Below are 18,240 nucleotides of genomic sequence, written 5' to 3'. Positions count from 1 at the left end.
CATGTTTTCAGCCAATCATAAATAAGAATGCTACAACGTCACCTAGCGAGAACAACAAACGGGGCCAAGCTATCTAGCTGGATACTCGTAACTGTTTTATTTCATTTAGCGGAGACGTCATTTTTATTCGTGGCCCTGTAATAGTGTTGTAGTCTGTAAAGTATTGATAGCTAGTTAGGTCATTGAAAAAAAAAAAAAGAAAAAAAAAAAAGCCAAACTTGGCAGCGGGTCGATAAATATCCAGCTCAATCGGAAAGCTAACCTAGCTAACATTGCTAGGTTAGCTATTATTGCTAGCTATTTATTGCAGTAAGATAGCTAGCTATAGTTTGTCAAACACATTGACAACGTTAGCTGGAACGTTAGAGTCGGAAATATGGGCTCAATACTAAGTCGGAGAATCGCTGGCGTTGAGGACATTGATATCCAGGCTAATTCTGCGTACAGATTCCCACCGAAATCAGGTAAATTCGCTAACCCAGACATACAGTATTACAGTAGTCGAAGAGCTGTCTACATTGCCTTTAATCAATGCAATTATTGTGTTTTTGGCTTGTGTTGAAACAGTACAATGGCTAGCACATTAGAGTTAAGTCTATGTATATATTGAAAATCTAAATTATGACAACAATAGTGTAACTAGTAACAAGAGTCGCTATATTATTTTTGTTGTTATTTTGCTACACTATGAATAGTTTGTGCTATGTTTTCATCAACCTGTGAAACAACTGTCTTGTTGATTAACTAGATCATGGTTGTACATTTTCTGTGTAGGAAATTATTTTGCCAGCCATTTTTTCATGGGAGGGGAGAAATTTGACACTCCTCACCCTGAGGGCTATCTATTTGGAGAAAACATGGATCTGAACTTCCTTGGTAATAGGCCTGTGCAGGTAAAGCCACAACGTTAGCTATACATTGGTTGAATGTCTTATGTTAAGTTTCACATAGTGCCCTGCCCTCCATAATTATTGGGACAGTGAAGCATTGTTGCTCTATTGACTTTTGATTGTTCTTTACTCAAAAAGTTTGGTTTTGGAATAAAACAATTAGGCTACTACAAGAGTAGATTATCAGCTTTTATTTGAGGGTATGTCTGCACATATTTGTTTCACCATTTAGAAATTACAACTTTTCACCCTATTTCATGGCACCAAAACCAAAAGTATTGGGATGATTTGCTTGACAGGTGTTTCTGGTTAGTCAGGTGTGACATTTGTGCAGGTGTGATAGAGCTGTCAATGTCTAGTCTTGATTCTAGGCTTTGGAGTCTGCGATTGGTGCCTGTCAACATGAGGACCAAAGAGGTCTCGGTGAAAGTCAAGGAAGCCGCCATGAGGCTGAAAAATCTGAATCAATTATTCAGAAACATAGACAAAACCTTAGGCTTACAAAAAGACCTTTACAAAATGAAGATGGCTGCAGTACAAGCTTGGCAGAGCATCACCAAGATACCCAGCATCTGGTGGGGTCAATGGGTCAAAGACTTCAATGGGTCACAGACTCCACTACATAAGTGTTTAATTTGGACCCAATAATTTGTCACAATACTTTTGTTAAATACTTTAAACTCATAGTAATTGTTTGATTTTAAATCCAAGCTTTTGGAGTATAGAGCCAAAAGAAGGAAAACCAACCTTCATTGTCCCAATAATTACAGAGTGTACTGTATTTAATGTTTCTGACTTTAGTGTTCAAGTATACCCCTTAATCTGGAACTTCATCTATATAGGACTCAATTCAGTTAGTCTAGCAAACGTCATGCTATTGATTAAAACATATGCATTCTTTCAGCTGTATCTGACAGATTTTGTTCTAATTCAATGTTTTGTGTCATGCTTTTTGTATAGTTTCCATATGTCACCCCAGCACCCCATGAGCCTGTGAAGACCCTGAGAAGTCTGGTCAACATCAGGAAGGATTCTCTGCGCTTGGTCAGGTGAGGGAGAAAACATGTTGATGAAACCTTTCTCATTGGTTTCCTTTTCCAGTTATTAGGGCTGCAATTTATCTTTCAATGTATATTTCGATAATGATAAATACTATTGAGAGTCTGTTTCTATCTATTTTGTGTGTGACACTGAAGGAGCAGACATTATTTTGGGCATATATACAATGTAGCAACAATATGATCCTCCTGCGTATCCTAAAAAGCTGAAAGTATCTTCTCTTCAACAGTGGCCTTTGGAAAATGTGTTTGGGAGTGCATAATGACAGGTTATGAGAAATATAGATAGATAGATAGATAATTGAGGCGTAACAGCCTACAGACCACATTACAGCCCAGCCCTACCAGTTACAATATTCATCTCTAGCATTCTTTGTGATTGTTTTAAAGAAGCTCCCTTAAAGCTTGGCTCAAGAATAAATGTGATATATACACATCACATTTATCATAAAAAAATGTCTTGCCACAATTGGAAGGTTTCTTGATAATTGCTTTGTTTGTTTGCCTGCTTGCCTACCAGGTACAAAGATGACTCTGACACTCCCACTGAGGAAGGAGAGAAGCCTAAGGTTTTATATGGTGTGGAGTTCACCTTTGATGCAGATGCTCGTGTGGCCATCACCCTCTACTGCCAAGCTTTTGAGGAATTCTCCAATGGAATGGCAATGTAAGAGTTGGATTTAAAGCATTTAAATTATTGGATTATGTTTATCTTCAATGCTATATATGTTTATACATGTGACGTTAAGAAATAATGGACGTATTAGAAAACACTTCCTGGGATTTTGGATATAGCTATTATATCTAATCGAAGTATAGAAAGCCTGGTTCAAAAGGCCTGACTGAAGAGAGAAAGTGGGTCCTTAGCAACCACCAGTCTCCATGGATACGCTGGATAGAACTGAAGAGAAGATGAAAGTGATTTTATGCAGGGGGCATTATCTGAATGGATGCATGCTGTTTTTCATCATTTTTGTTGTTCAATTAGGGTGTATTTCAGCAAGAATGTCAGATCTGATTTTCTTTTTTTTATGAACTGTATATTGTCTTCTATAGCTCACTTTTTGTCTGTCCTGTGTAGATACAACCCAAAAAGTCCAGCATTGGTCTCTGAAACGGTTCACTATAAGAGGGGTGTAAGCCAACAGTTCTCACTGCCATCTTTCAAAATGGATTTCTCAGAGTGGAAGGAGGAGGATGTAAGTATATATACATTAGCCAATCCAGTCCAGTGCTGTAATCACATGACAGTTGAAAACAATGGGTGTGTTCGAAATGCATACTAACGTACTATTCATACTATGTATGACGTAGATTTGAGTATGTAGTGCGTTCCCACTACATAGTATGTGAAATTTGTGTACGAGAGAAATGCCCGGATGAATACAATATTAGCCAGACTTTCAGAGTAGGCGGCGTGAGGTTACTTTTCATACCCAACTGCCCCAAAATGCATTGCGCATCTCTTCAGTCTCGCCAAGCTGTACAATGTCCTGTGAGGTAACGTACGAGGAAAGGGCATGGGAACGGGGCCGCTGGCCAGGTTTGTTATGATTCGGACATAATAAACCTGGCAATAGCCTACATGCAGTAAATTTGCATACAGCTGTTATTTTGGGAATCTACATGGTGAAATGCATTTTTAAAGATGCCACTTGAAATGCATAAAATCCAAGTTTATTCGTGCCTTACACACACACACACTGTCGACGGCCTATGCTCCTCCAAAAGGAGCGATAGGCGTAAGTAAGTAAGTAAGTAACACACACACACACACACACGTTCGCCTAGTATTTGACTGCCTGTAGCCACTCAGTCACGAATGGTCCCAGTATTGTAGCTTCGGATTTTCTTTTTAATCCTGTTCTTTTACCAACTGCTAAGACAACAATATAGTAAGCAAGTTACTTAAGCTAGCAAAAAATATTGCCCCCCAAATAATTTTACAACTTGTTTAGCTATTTTTTCCGACGTTTCTGTCGAACCCCACAGTAAAGGTATCTAACGTAACGTAGCTAGCTAACGTTAGCCTACAGAAGTGGAAAACAAACGTCAGATCAGATATATAAATGGGTTATTTTGATAAACTGGCCACATTTTGGGAATATACATGGTTACTTTCTCACCTGAAAACATATTAAAACATTTAGCAACAGCTTTTAGCCCATGGAGGTTTAGCCTGCTTTAAAATACCCGCTGCCGGTCAGTGTGAAATGCATTCCGGGATACTGAGCTGCATACTTCAGCGTGAACAGTCAGCTGGCAATGGTATACTTATTATGAATTCAGTATGCAGTACATACTCATTGAGTATATAGTAGGCAGTATGTTAGTATGCCATTTCGAACACAGCCAATGTGTTGTTGTCATCTTGGGAGTCAGTGCACACTTATCTGTATTAGTACCTCCACTCCTTTGTCTTACTCCTGTGTGGGTTATATTATCTAGGCCCAGTGCCAGCATTAAATATTAAGGATTTCTGAGAACTTCAGATTTCTGCAATAGCCAATATGTATGAAATTGACCCTCACTTTTTAAATTAAATCTTAAACATGAACAAATCTTCATTTTTCTCCCATATAGCTGAATTTTGACCTAGATCGAGGAGTTTTTCCCATGGTAATCCAAGCTGTGGTTGATGAAGGAGATGGTGCGTTGTTCAAATTGTTCATCTGAAGGCTGGCTTTATATTAAAGTTAATTGGCATATGGCCCTCAACTGTACTAAAATAGCAGGTGCTAGAACAGATACTGTGAGTACAGTAATCCCCTATTAATTAACCTGTGTCCTTTTGCAGATTGCTTGGGACATGCACATGTACTCTTGGCTGCCTTTGAGAGAGTAAGTAAAGCTGTAAAAGAAGCACTCTAAAATAGTACTTTTTAATTTATTCTTTTATGAGATGCTTTGCAGCTATGACGTGTACTATATTTATTGTGATCATCCATCAATTGTAGGAGAGGATTTGACTTAAATGTGCATCATAGTTCAGTTTTCGCATATGAAATGAAGTAAAACAATTTTCTCCTTTGCAGCATGTTGATGGAAGTTTCTCTGTCAAGCCTCTGAAGCAGAAGCAAATTGTAAGTATGTAATGTATATTGACACATGGTTGCATGTGTACTGTTCCCTACCTTGTGTGGTGGCTGCAACTTAAATTTAGCTATTTTTGTTAATCTAACAAATTTTTTATGAATTACCTTACAAGGCAGACATTGGAACTATTCTCATTGTTATAGTAATTTTTGATATACGCTCTGTTTTTGTAGTAGTTTTAGATTTTAACAAATAAATGTTGATTGGATGCCGACTCTTTTGTCTAAATAAGGAAAAAGCATGTATTTCATGCCATCATCTGTGCTGTCTTCTTAAAGGTGGATCGTGTGAGCTACCTGCTGCAGGAGATCTATGGAATTGAAAACAAAAACAATCAAGAGACAAAGGTTTTCAACCACATTATTATTTTCTTTTCGATAAAGTACAATGTACATATTTGTTGTGGTATATTGAGAATGACACACTCTTTTTGCAACATCATGTTAATCACCCTAACAATTATTCTTTTAAAATTATTATGATTTATTTAAATTTTATTTTTGATCCCTGCAGCTATCGGATGATGAGAACAGTGACAACAGCAATGAATGCGTTGTTTGTCTGTCAGACTTACGCGACACCCTCATCCTGCCATGCAGACACCTGTGTCTCTGCAACTCCTGTGCTGACACACTGCGTTACCAGGCCAACAACTGTCCTATATGCAGACTGCGTAAGTGGAAGCACTGCATGGTTTCCGGCATGGGTCCTATTTGTCTCACCTACCATGTTTCAGAACTCAGGGAAATAGAGACATCTAGTGGACACACTGTCCTTCAATGGATGCTACATCGTTCATTTGTGGAAAATGCAGTAGAGTTAAAATGTTGCAGTCTAAGTTCAATTTATTGTTCATAATGTGATCCATGCTTTGTCTCTCCCTAGCCTTCCGAGCCTTGCTCCAGATTCGAGCTGTGAGGAAGAAGCCTGGGGCTCTCTCCCCTGTGTCCTTCAGTCCTGTGCTTGCTCAGACCATGGACCATGACGAGCACTCGGTAGGTCCCACACAAGGCGTTCACAAACCCCTCTTTTAAGATCTTGATGTTCTCTGGTCATTGTACATCTCTAGGACTGATAGAGATAATCAGCATAAGTAATTCTCTTCTCTTTTTTTTGTCTATATCTCCAGAGCTCTGACTCAGTTCCCCCTGGCTTTGAGCCCATATCTCTGCTGGAGGCACTGAATGGTCTAAGCTCTGTGTCCCCTTCAATTCCCTCTGCTCCCCTCTATGACGAAATCAACTTCTCAGGGGGTGTTGATGGCAGGCAGCTTGGCTCCCCAGAGCACTCTGGGGATGGAGGTCTGCAGAAGGGCAAAGTCAGCAAGTCACCTGACAGGTAATTCTCTGACTTACAGTAAAGGCCAGTCACAGTGTCCCAGTGATCCCCACTGTGATCCCCACGTCAGCCATTTTTCCTGCTATATTTTTTCTGCTATATGAATTGAATACATTTTAAACAGCCTTTAAAGGGGCAATCTGTAATTGGTACATACCGTATTTTCCGCACTATAAGGCGCACTTAAAAGCCTTTAATTTTCAAAAAAACCGACAGTGCGCCTTATAATCCGGAGCGCCTTATATATGGATCAATTTGTTAATTGGTTGATCCATACTGGTTGTACACGGCGCTCAAGGCGCTCTGTCAAAATGTTTCAGTACGACTGGTAAACTACAAAGGCGCACCGCTTGCAGCATTACGGTAATCAGTAAACACCGGTACTGATGTGCTTACTCACAGTCCCACACCACAAGACCCCAAGTAAAGAAGACTAAACAGAGTTTCCGAGGGAACAAAGCGAGATGGCCACAGTTAGACACAGTTAGACACAGTTAGAGGGCAAACAGTTAGAGGACAAACTCGAACAGTGGGTTGTTGAACAGAGAGCAGCAAGTAGAAGCTCTACAGTCACTATTCGAATGAAGGCAACAGCGCGAGCACGGGACATGAACATCGATGAATTTCGAGGCGGTCCTTCTTGGTGCTTTCAACTTGAAGTTTTAAAGTACCCACTCGATATAATAAACAACAGTTTAACGATCACTAAACACTTATAATGTGTGTATTGGATTCATTATTCTCGTTTGCCGGAGGCTACCGGTAAGGGAGGGTTGATTTGTAAACATACTTTCGTTTTAGTTTGTGTTCAAAAGCAAGAACTGTGTGTTCATCTAGTTATGTGTAGTTGTGTGTTTTTAGTATGTCGATGTTCTCCCAGTATGTTGTCATGTTATTAAAATACAGTTTGGACTTTCGTAGCGATGTGTTTTGTTAGCAGCGTTCGTAGCTGTGGCTGCGTTAGTCACTTTTCTCCCATTCAGTGTTTGAGGTGAACCAACATTCAAATACGCCTGTCGTGTTCAATCTTTCTCTGATTTGAATGTATGACACATCATTTAAAAGCTTACAATCTGTAGTTTAAGCATGTGTAAAAACTGAAAAATAACGTTGCACATTTCACCAGGAGCTGTCACATATTGGTTGTTGGTTATAATTGTATAGCCTATTGGTTGTTTTCTGGTGTTGTTTTATTGTTTTGCTCTGTTTGTAGTCTACTTGATGTATTTTTATCAGCTGTTAAATCACCACAGCGGTTAATCCACTAATAGAGATAATAGCAGATTGAAAATGCTTGTAGCTAACTACTCTATATCTCGTGGTCGCAGCTATTGCGAATTGCTATTCACGCGAGTCAGCTGTGAATCACCGCAGGTCCTTGACGCTTGTTGCAAAAATGGATGACGAACGGCTGATACTTGAGGTGGAAAAATATATATTTTTGACAGTGGAGCAGGTAGAACGTTGACGGTGACAACGCTCAGGTGGAGCATGGACAACGGGAAGTTGACACAACACCAACGCAGTAGGTGGAGCTTGGGCGTAACGCAACCCCAGTCAAACGTTTGACTGCAGTATTCTATATTCTATTCTATGCGCCTTATAATCCGGTGCGCCTTATAATCCGGTGCGCCCTGTATATGAAAACAGTTCTAAAATAGGCCATTCATTGAAGGTGCGCCTTATAATCCAGTGCGCCTTATAGTGCGGAAAATACGGTACATGTTTTGACTTTTAAATTAATTATATATACAGTACCAGTCAAAAGTTTGAATGGGAAAGTGTGTCCAAACTTTTGACTGGTACTGTATATAGCCATTGAAGAATAATATCGTCACCTTCTTAAAATAATGGCTTATGTCATTTGAGGAAAATTATGCTTTTGCCTAAATATCATATATTCTATATTTTATTCAGTTTTTCTCAAAACTTGAAAATATGACGTAAGCCATTATTTTAAGAAGGTGACAATATAACTTTTATAAATGCCTCATGAGCTTGATTTAAACTGTCTTACCCCATCAGAACTAGTGCTAGGCGGAATACCGGTATGAACATGACTACCAGTGTTCTGTTGCGCCACAATATGTATTTTGCTATGCCGTGAATACTGTTAGTTACTCATAAATCCTAAATTGGCAATTATATTGTTTTGTTAAAAATTTCATTTGAGTGAAAATTGAGTTATTTTGTTTTTTTGAGTGGACGTTGCATGCATTCGTTGCACGAATGTAGCAACAAACAAACGTGCATAGGCAGCTGCAGTTTGCGAACACAGTGAACAATTTGTGAGATTGAACATTAGGCTATAAGAATACATCCCATAAAATATGTATTAAGTGCAAAAGTGAACAGTTAAAGATGAGCAAATATGACCAACAAAAATATTATGTAAGTTGTGTCTGCATGTTATTATAGAAACATCAGCAATCTGTTAAACCACCTGAAAACAAGGCATGTCCGTCAACATGAGGAATGCGTGCAACGGTTAGCCCCAGAGCACGCCCGAAGACGAGCATGATTTACTAAAATGTGATTCAGAATCTTTTTCTCATATATTGTATATGTAATAGAAATTTTAGCTCATATCGCCCACCCCTAATCAGAACCCAAAACTACAATCTTGTTTTACTCCACTGTTTGAAAACAATGCAATTGAAAACATGGTTAAAACTAATTTTGATGGATGGAGACCTTGCATCCATAGCTCAGTCTTTGAAATTGAGAGTGGTTTCTCCAGACCCATCCCTCAGCTGTTTACCAAAAAAGTAGTTGGGAACGATTGCACCTTTAACTTGGGTCAAGTTAATATTCCAATTGTAGCTACTGTAATGTTTACATTTTATAGTTGATTTGATTCCCCCGCATGATGTGCTTGACATTGTTTTGTCTCTGGGAGTTCTCATGACTTTGTGTAATGGCTGGCCAGGAGCCAGAATAGAAAGGGGGCCCTTATGCAAGTCAATCTATGAGATGTGGCTGCTGCTGGGGAGTCATCATCTTCTCTTGTATCCAGCACCATGCCACAGATTGACTGAGTCAGCTTGTCCTTGGCAATTCATCCAGGTGACATTGCTGAGCCTTGACAGCCTGCAAGGATGACAAATACACAAACACAGTGAAACTCTGCTCATCTTGTCTTCCTGTTGTGATGTAATGGCGTCTTTATCACAGAGTCTTTGTGTCCACCTTAATCTAAAGTGTCTGTCCCCTGCAGCACCCTGAGGTCGCCGTCATCACCTATCCAGGAGGAGGATGAGGAGAAACTGTCAGAGATGTCTGATGCCCAGCCCCACACGCTGCTCTCCAGCAGTCCTGCTCCAACTGAGGTGAGTTTAACACCCTGCCTCCTCTTTGTCCCCTGTCTGCTCAGTAGCTCAGAGTTCTAACAATGGTCCCCTCTACTCTCCTCAGGCCACTGCAGCCGAGGATGTAGCAGAGTCCATCTCCCCAGATGATGGTGAGTGTTGTCGGGTGTAGTGTTCATAGAGAACTGCATCAAGTTGATTAATGACCTGCTTTGCACTAGTAGAATGAGGAAAGGTGACATAATAGTAATAGTCTTGAGGCTACCATGTCTGATATTAAGTGACCTTTCTCTCCATCTCCTCTTGGATGACACAGAGGACAGGCTGCACTCTGGAGGTGAGATCCTACAGGACTGCAGCAGTGAACACAGCAGCCTAACCAAAACAGAGAGTGACCCGCCAGGGGACCTGTCTCTCCCAGGTGAGAAAGTGTGTGTGAGTGTGTGCGTGCGTGCAAGCAATTAGATCTCCCTTAATTGCAGGCATAATACCTCTAGCTCTTTTCTCGTATTCTCACAGACTTTCATCCCCCTAGCTTTGCATCTAACCTGTGTGCTATTTTTCTTTTCTCTGTTTCCTAACTCCATTCCCTGCCATCCTGTCCCTTTACCTGGCCCTGCTTTGGGCAGCTCTAGGTCCTGATGCCTGCTCTATTGGTATGGACGAATAACTGTGGTATGTAGGCTTCCCTGTCTGGCCTGCTTTTCTATGTGCTATACAAACACAGAAGCCTGTTTCTGAATACGTTTCAGTGAAATGTATCCCTTTTGATCTGTACCGTCTGTGGAATATTCAGTCTAAGTTTGTATTAGTCAATCATTCACATTGGCAAGTTTGGAATTGCTGGAGTATGCACACCTTTTGCATACTCCTCAGAAGGTGTAGCGTTAGTCCTTATCTTCCAGGCCTTGTTTCCACAGGGTCATCTGAGTCAACAGAGAGTCTCAAGAGTCAGAGTACCAACTGCTCTAGCCAGCCTCTCCTGTGTCCCCCTAGCAGCCTTCACATGGAGGATGAACATCTTGACCCCTAACTTGGGGCCCAACTGTTCCTTCCCATCACCCATCAGACACCCCTACCTGTGGTCCAGACCCCTTGATCGACTCCCAAGCACACTCTTTTAATTTGGTCATCTATGGCATTTCTTACATTCATTCAATTAGAAAAATATGTTCTAATTCCCATTGTCAGGGTCTTTGTTTATGGTCAACTAAAACATCAAGACATTCAATTACTCCTGGCAGTCATTGCCAGGCTTAGACCATGCTATACCTGTAATTGAAGCGAGAGAAAGTCCTCAAATGCAAGTAATTGCATTTCAAAGCTCTTGCTTGAGTTCTGGTATACCATTGTGGTGGGAGACAGCATTACCTTGATATGGAGGTGCTTTAAGCCTTGTTCTTTCAGTGATTAACGTGGTTCTCTAACTGTTGCTTGACACTAATTGAGTTCAGAAAATACCATTCCTGTTGGTTTATTGTATTACTTTATGAAAAACAACTAACTTGTTTAGATATAATTTTCTTGCCAATCTTATATGAAGGAACATTTCAGTGAAATGTTAGGTAGCCCTTTACTTCAGTCCCTATTTACTTTGAAATTACATGGTAACAACATAATTACATATGTATTACTTTTAGGTTATTGGGCCAGAAATTTTGAGAAAAAATTGATTGTAATTGAGAAATTACTGAGAAGTTACAATTTTGGTTGAAGGGTTTACCAGAAGCTATTCATTTTTACCACATAGTAACTATCAAATTAATAAGTGTAAAATACAGTGTTACCAAAATGTGACATTTTTAAACATACTGACTGGATTGTGGCAGAGAAATGTCATGCTGCATTTTAAAGATTCTGATGAGTCAAAAGTCAAGGTGATCCATTTCATGAAACTGTCTTTAATGTTAAATGTCTACATGTGAGATTTTTTTATACTGAATTATGTGATATCTATATATTATACCTTTACTAGAATCCTATGTAGAGTCATTTGCTAAATTGTATATTTGTGTATTATAGAAGAAAATCTGGAGATTCAATTAATGGGACTAGGTACAGCTACATACATTCTCAAATATGGTGATAGATGATAGATTATACCTACAGAGAGCTACAGAGCCCAGGTTCACATCCTTACAGCTGAACACAAAGATAGATAGAGCCTGCAACAAGTGAATATGCTATGCTGTATTGCACAAACTGTTTTTCTTAGATTTGGCAGATCTCTGTATAATCATTTTTGGCTTGAAGTCAATGCCAGCGTCTGCTTAGTGATATATCTGCAGAATAGGGTCAAGCATCCGTTTGGCAAAGTCAATGCCTTCCTAAAGTTCTATGACTTGCTGTGTCTGGCAGTCCTTGGTCTTGTAAATGTAGCACCATACATAATAGATCTGTGCCTTCAATAACTAAACAGATATGGCTGCTTGTTGCATTGGGCATTAGTGTTCTAGTGATGAAACTCTGAGCCTGTAGACTATGAGTTTTGAACATTTGGCTGATGTACAGAGCCATGTATGGTTTTTACTTGTGTACTCCATGTTTAATCAAGTAATTCAAGACACTTATTGTTGTTATTAAACAATTATGTATACTAACTATTCAGCAATGTTGTTTAATTCAAATCATATATCAGTACATTTAATTAAGTAATCTGTACTTTCAAGAGTAGGTTTTGTTATTACAATGTTCTTAGTTGTGTGTATTCTTAATTTCTGTAAACATTTTGCTCCAGAAATAAACAAAATGCTTCTTAGCCATGTCACTTATGCAATATCAACAGACACTGCATTTTAATGATCAGGTTAGCTTTTGCATGTGAGTTTTTGGTAGAGGAGCATACACCTCTCACTGCTTTGGAGTAATAACCTACTGTTCATTTCTCTTTTACTCTCCTCTAATAATGTGCCATTTCAACTTGATACACTGTGCCTTCTTGTTCCTGTTCTGACTTTTATTGACCTGGTATCCAGGATAACAACTCATTGGGTGATTCATGGCTCTAAAATCAACATTTGTCCCTGTGTGTATAGCAGCATGATACCAATAAAAACTACATGTTCAATACTTATTCTTTACTGTTTTCCATTTCTGATCTCTTTCTTGCTGAAATAAATCTTGATAGATACACAAATAAATGAATAACACAACTAAGCGAATAACGGCACAGGAATTCATCAGTTCGGTGTCCCACACATAACTCACAGTATGATAGTAGTGCCATAGTGAATGTTATTGTCTAGAAACAGTGTCACAAGTGACACAAATCTTTCTATCCGGCCCGCCATCTCAAATACGTTATAGAAGGGCATGAACCAGGACCATACATGGTTGAAAACAAACTGTTAGGAGAAATATATGTGCTTATTAAACTAAATGTAGTCTAAGTTACTAACAAATGTAAATGTAAAAGCTGTCCGCTGGACGAGAATTCTACTGTACACAAACGGTCTTCATTAGATAAACCAATACATATAAACACTGTGTATGACAAACTATGGATTGACTGTTTTAACTTGTGTGAATAGTTGTTGTTACCACTCATACAATGTTTCAATATAATCCGTTTCACCATTCATTAATTATAAGTCCAGGTGTGAGGTGTCCGCCGCGCTCAGAGCGTCCGATTCTATCAACTACATTTGGTCACGCTACGGCCGAAATGTGGTTTAATGTTGACCAATTTCGGAGGGGGGTCCCAATGACAGATCAATACATAGGTTTAATGTTGACCAATGACAGATCAATACAACCTAACTGTGGTTTAATGTTGACCAATGACAGATCAATACAACCTAACTGTGGTTTAATGTTGACCAATGACAGATCAATACAACCTAACTGTGGTTTAATGTTGACCAATGACAGATCAACACAACCTAACGGTGGTTTAATGTTGACCAATGACAGATCAATACAACCTAACTGTCAGTTGGATTTAGTTGAGTATTTAGTTTTAGTATTCAGTTGGAACAGTCGATAAAGGTAAGTAAGATTGGTTTTGTGTTTTTCTTGTCAAATTGTAAATATTCAGCACTTCATTATTTTTCTTCTATGCTTTTACACAATGGGTTTATAACAAAACAATTATTACCATTAAAAAGTATAAAGGGAAAGCTATAGATTAGATTGTTTCTAGCTAGCTAGCTATTGATGTTCAATGGTTGTTAGCCCTGTTGCTAGCAAGAAATTCCAGTTGGGGTTGGTCGACACAAAATCCATTAAAATAACATAGGACAACCCTACTTTGAGGGGGCTTGGAAGATTTCAACATGAAAGTGTATGCCACTTACCTGTAGATGTCGCTAAATAATCGAAATCCGCTACATGCATTGATGGTCCAACCATAGACATTCCCATTCCCAAGTGGGTAACACAGGCTATATAAATCAGGTTGCAGCCTAGATGCAATGATACGCGAGTTCAGTATGCCCAAAAAATAACGCCTGAGCATTGGAATCAGTAGGCCTAACTTGAATTTACACGACATAAAAAGTACATATTTTTGCCGAATAGAAAAGATTATCTTTATTCTTTAGGCCTTATTATTATTATCGTTGTTTATTTGTTGTAATATATTGTTCTTAACACATAAACAGAGCATCGACAGTGTGATATCGGGTCATCAACATTACAGGGAGACTATTTGTCCCCAATTACAGTTGTAATGTCACAATTTAATTTGTGTTCTTTTTGGCTCTCCTTAGACACTAATAATAACTCGTTGGCTTCACTGCATTACATCGGCTTTCCAACTATCATACCATTTTCACAATGGCCAGATCGAGGTGTAGGGGGAGGGAGAAAGGTGAAACCTAGAAACCACGTAGCCAATCGGCAGCCTGCAAATTGTTTAAAGGGCCGTTAAAATCCCTCTTGTGTGTTTCTGACTGATGCTTCGTTGAAATGCGATTATCATAAACCGGTAGGATATGAATGAGGGATGCTCTCTCTGTTGCAAAGACCCTTGCAAACAAATCTCAGCTTTATTTTCCCAGTTTTGCTGTTGTTTTCCAGCTGCACGGAGACCTCGCAAGAAAACATCGCAACAGGTTTGGATATTATTATAGCCTCAGTAGAGGGGATCCCTCAACTGGTGCGGAGTGAACTAGAAGGTAATTGTACTTTTTGTGGTTGTTGTTTTCTTTAATTTACTTCTGGCATTACTTCTTATAACTGTTTTTTAGATTATACCTGACTTTAGATATTGTGGGACATTATTAAGTACTTACTTCAGCAGTTCAGTATCTAGTACATGTGATGGGAAGTATGTGTAGGCAGTGGCGAAGCTACCACGGTGGCAAAGGGTGGCAGCTGCCACCCTTGAAAAAGGTCCTGCCACCCTACTTGCCACCCCAGTTACACAGACCAACTGATATCATTTGTTGTATTATTATTATTGGATCTTTATTTTTTATTTTAAATCAGAATTCAGTGTAAAATCCTCAAATTCTCAAGTTTGAAAAATAAACTCAGTGTTCCACCCCTCCGTCCCAAATGGTTGCACCCTGGGTCACGTGACAGATTTGAGTTTGCCCGCTGAGCTGTCAGTCTCGTGGAGCCTGTTCAGGTAATGTTAAATGTGCTTTTAACTAATTATGTTATTACGTTTAGAATTCATTACCTAATGGATATGTTTAGTAAATGAATGAATGTTTTGTTCATCAGTGTAACGTTATTTGTCGAGTTATGAAGCGAAGACGTTTTTGCAGTTCAGCTGTTTACCACTTAGCTAAGTTCGCTAGCTATTTAGCTCGCTAGCTATCGTTAGCTACACAGATACAGCTTTTACTCACTGTTTAGCTAACGTTAGAGTTAGTATAGTTAACTATGAATTAATTCATTACAATAATCAAGTCTACTCGAAACAAATGCATGGATGAGTTCAAGGGCTTGCTTGGACATGAAACCTCTCATTCTTATTATGTTTGTTCTGACGATCAAGTTCAGCACACGTTATTCATGTTCCTTGTTTATTGTCTCCGAATGAAAAAGATAATAAAATGTGGGTTAGGGTAAAAAAATACAAATAAAAATCTCCTACAAACCTATGTCTTTGTAATAATTTCCTGGATAAGAGAGAAACCCGTACACATGCACACTAGTTCTATATGTAGAACAGGCAATAAGGGATGATAAATATACATAAATATTAATGACATATTAAGATGGCCACAAATTATGGCCACGCTAAAATATCTGCTTGCCACCCCATGTATAAATCTCTAGAATCGCCACTGTGTGTAGGGGAAATTAATAAGAAATGTTTCTTAGGATTACTATTGATTTACCCATATTTGTATTTATTTTACAGAGAGGCTTAACAATGTTACCCGGAACAATTCACCCGGAAAACCATGGTTCAGTGCACCTTGATGACAGCCTTACCAGCCTTCAGTGGCTTCAAGATTACTCCATACTCAGTGCTAGTCTAGAAAGCTTCCCAGGCACCAGCCACCCATATCACCTGCTGCACAGCCATCTGCACCCCCAAGGAACAGACTCTCCCTCCAGCCCGCCTGCTGGAGATACTGCTGCCACAGGTATGCCACAGAGTCTAGGCAGGCCCATCACCTCCAGTGCCTCAGACAACAGTAATTGCAGGCCCAATTGCAAAGAATATACATTGACCAACCACATCACTGTACCAGCCAAGCCATCGGATGAGGTAGACTACAAAATCAACCCTCAGGTGAAGCCACCTAATTCTTATGCCACGCTGATCTGTATGGCCATCCAGGCCAGCAAGAAGCATAAGATCACTCTGTCTGCTATTTACAACTGGATCACAGATAACTTCTGTTACTACAGACATGCTGAGCCCAACTGGCAGGTGAGTGATTCAGTCTGCTACATTATTGATCAGGGCTGAGACATATGAGGATAGCATGCATTAATCCCCCATGGATATTGATGCTGCATCAATACATTACTATAAACACTGTGATTACTATGTTATTATGATATATGTTTTAATCATTATCAGGAGTTACTATATTCATGACTGATTTTCCTTAGAACTCATGGATGAATACGATCTTATTTAGGAGAGGATGTTAAAAATGTATGAGCATGTTTGGGCATTGCATAAGTGTTAAACAGGTTTACACCAAATAACACAAATGGAACTTTGACTGAGGCATTTGAGTCACTATTTCCTGTATTCATTCCAAAAGTTAACTATCATCTAACATCATAGCTATAGGAAAAGCTTATATTTGAACCTAAATAAATACGTGTTCTCATTTGTCACACTAATAGTTTTTTATTATTATTTATGTATTGATATTGATATAGCTGTACCACACTATGATGGGAAATGTAATGAGATCATTGTCAATGAACTAATGTTTTTATTTCCTTACCCTTATTCTTTTATTCATAGAATTCCATCCGCCATAGCCTGTCAGTCAACAAGTGTTTTATGAAGGTGCCCAGGCAGAAGGATGAGCCAGGAAAAGGGGGGTTCTGGCAGATTGATCCCCAGTATGCTGACATGTTTGTCAATGGGGTTTTCAAGCACAAGTGGTTGCCTGCCACCCATTTCAACATCCAGAGTCAAAGCAAAATATTTACCACTCGGTCACCACTGTTGGCCCCAGACATTAGAGAAACCGAGGCATTGAGGGGAGAATTAGACTGGGCCACAGTGTTTGAAGATGTATTGAATGGGAGTGGCAGAAACTTTGACGATCTAGACATTAACCTAACTCTGAACTCCCTGGGCTGTGAGATGGAACAGACCCGACACTCCACAGGTGTGGGGAAGTGGTGCAGGGGCGAGGCGGATCAGGCCTGCAGGTACATGGAGGTGAACAACATGATGGGCTGCAGTGTGGAGGAGATCCAGTTGCACCTGAACGGGCTGCAGCAACCTCTCCCAGTGGCCCACCCACAGCACTTTGAGGAGTTGACACTGTTCTCAGATCAGCAGAGACACCCCTGGGAAGAGTTGACAGAGGAGGTGCAAGCAGTACCCATCACTGTGGACCATAGCCTCAGCTTCTGTGAGGGTTTCTTGTCTGAGTTACCTGATCTGCTGTTCTCAGATCAGCAGAGACACCCCTGGGAAGAGTTGGAAGAGGAGGTGCAAGCAGTACCCATCACTGTGGACCATAGCCTCAGCTCCTGTGAGGATTTCTTCCCTGAGATACAACCATTAGAGAGAACAGAGTCTTACATGTAACACCCTCACCCATCACGAGCCCCAATACTGAACAAGCACTCCTTCAGGAGGACATAGGACCTCTACAGTACTGTTTTGCTACATTACAGTACTGTTTTGCTACATTAGCATAATGTACCTGACTTTAGATATTGTGGGACATTTTAAGTACTTACTTCAGCAGTTCAGTATCTAGTACATGTGATGGGAAGTATGTGTAGGGGAAATTAATAAGAAATGTTTCTTAGGATTACTATTGATTTACCCATATTTGTATTTATTTTACAGAGAGGCTTAACAATGCCAGTACTACCAAACCAGGAGAATTGGATGAGAATTCACCCGGAAAACCATGGTTCAGTGCACCTTGATGACAGCCTTAC

General features: G+C 39.6%; 2 protein-coding genes across 4 annotated transcripts; both read left to right on the top strand.

The window, feature by feature from the left end:
* The first annotated feature begins 61 nt into the window (after window positions 1-61).
* Window positions 62-12,743, top strand: mgrn1b (mahogunin, ring finger 1b). Of its 3 annotated transcripts, none has more exons than XM_080523811.1 (17): window positions 62-464; window positions 775-893; window positions 1,851-1,939; window positions 2,469-2,615; window positions 3,030-3,147; window positions 4,532-4,598; window positions 4,746-4,789; window positions 4,984-5,031; window positions 5,323-5,391; window positions 5,558-5,717; window positions 5,930-6,039; window positions 6,174-6,382; window positions 9,600-9,711; window positions 9,797-9,842; window positions 10,007-10,111; window positions 10,320-10,365; window positions 10,611-10,696. In XM_080523811.1, the coding sequence occupies exons 1-16, from the start codon at window positions 377-379 to the stop codon at window positions 10,358-10,360; spliced, it is 1,572 nt and encodes a 523-aa protein (XP_080379937.1). In that variant the 5' UTR covers window positions 62-376; the 3' UTR covers window positions 10,361-10,365; window positions 10,611-10,696. The 3 variants fall into 3 exon arrangements, with proteins under 3 accessions (XP_080379937.1, XP_080379938.1, XP_080379936.1); XM_080523812.1 differs by having other exon boundaries at window positions 10,326-10,365; window positions 10,611-10,689; XM_080523810.1 differs by lacking the exon at window positions 10,320-10,365 and having other exon boundaries at window positions 10,611-12,743.
* A 3,275-nt stretch (window positions 12,744-16,018) lies between these two features.
* On the top strand, window positions 16,019-17,878 carry LOC308150498 (forkhead box protein J1-B-like; the record flags this gene model as incomplete). Its single annotated transcript, XM_080523322.1, has 2 exons — window positions 16,019-16,525; window positions 17,078-17,878. The coding sequence occupies 2 exons, from the start codon at window positions 16,019-16,021 to the stop codon at window positions 17,876-17,878; spliced, it is 1,308 nt and encodes a 435-aa protein (XP_080379448.1).
* Window positions 17,879-18,240: the final 362 nt, after the last annotated feature.

The sequence above is a fragment of the Nansenia antarctica genome, assembly GCF_963989245.1.
Source record: "Nansenia antarctica genome assembly, chromosome: 2".
Taxonomy (NCBI): Eukaryota; Metazoa; Chordata; class Actinopteri; order Argentiniformes; family Microstomatidae; genus Nansenia; species Nansenia antarctica.
Note: the sequence above shows the minus strand (reverse complement) of the source record. Positions and strands in the feature narration are given on the sequence as shown.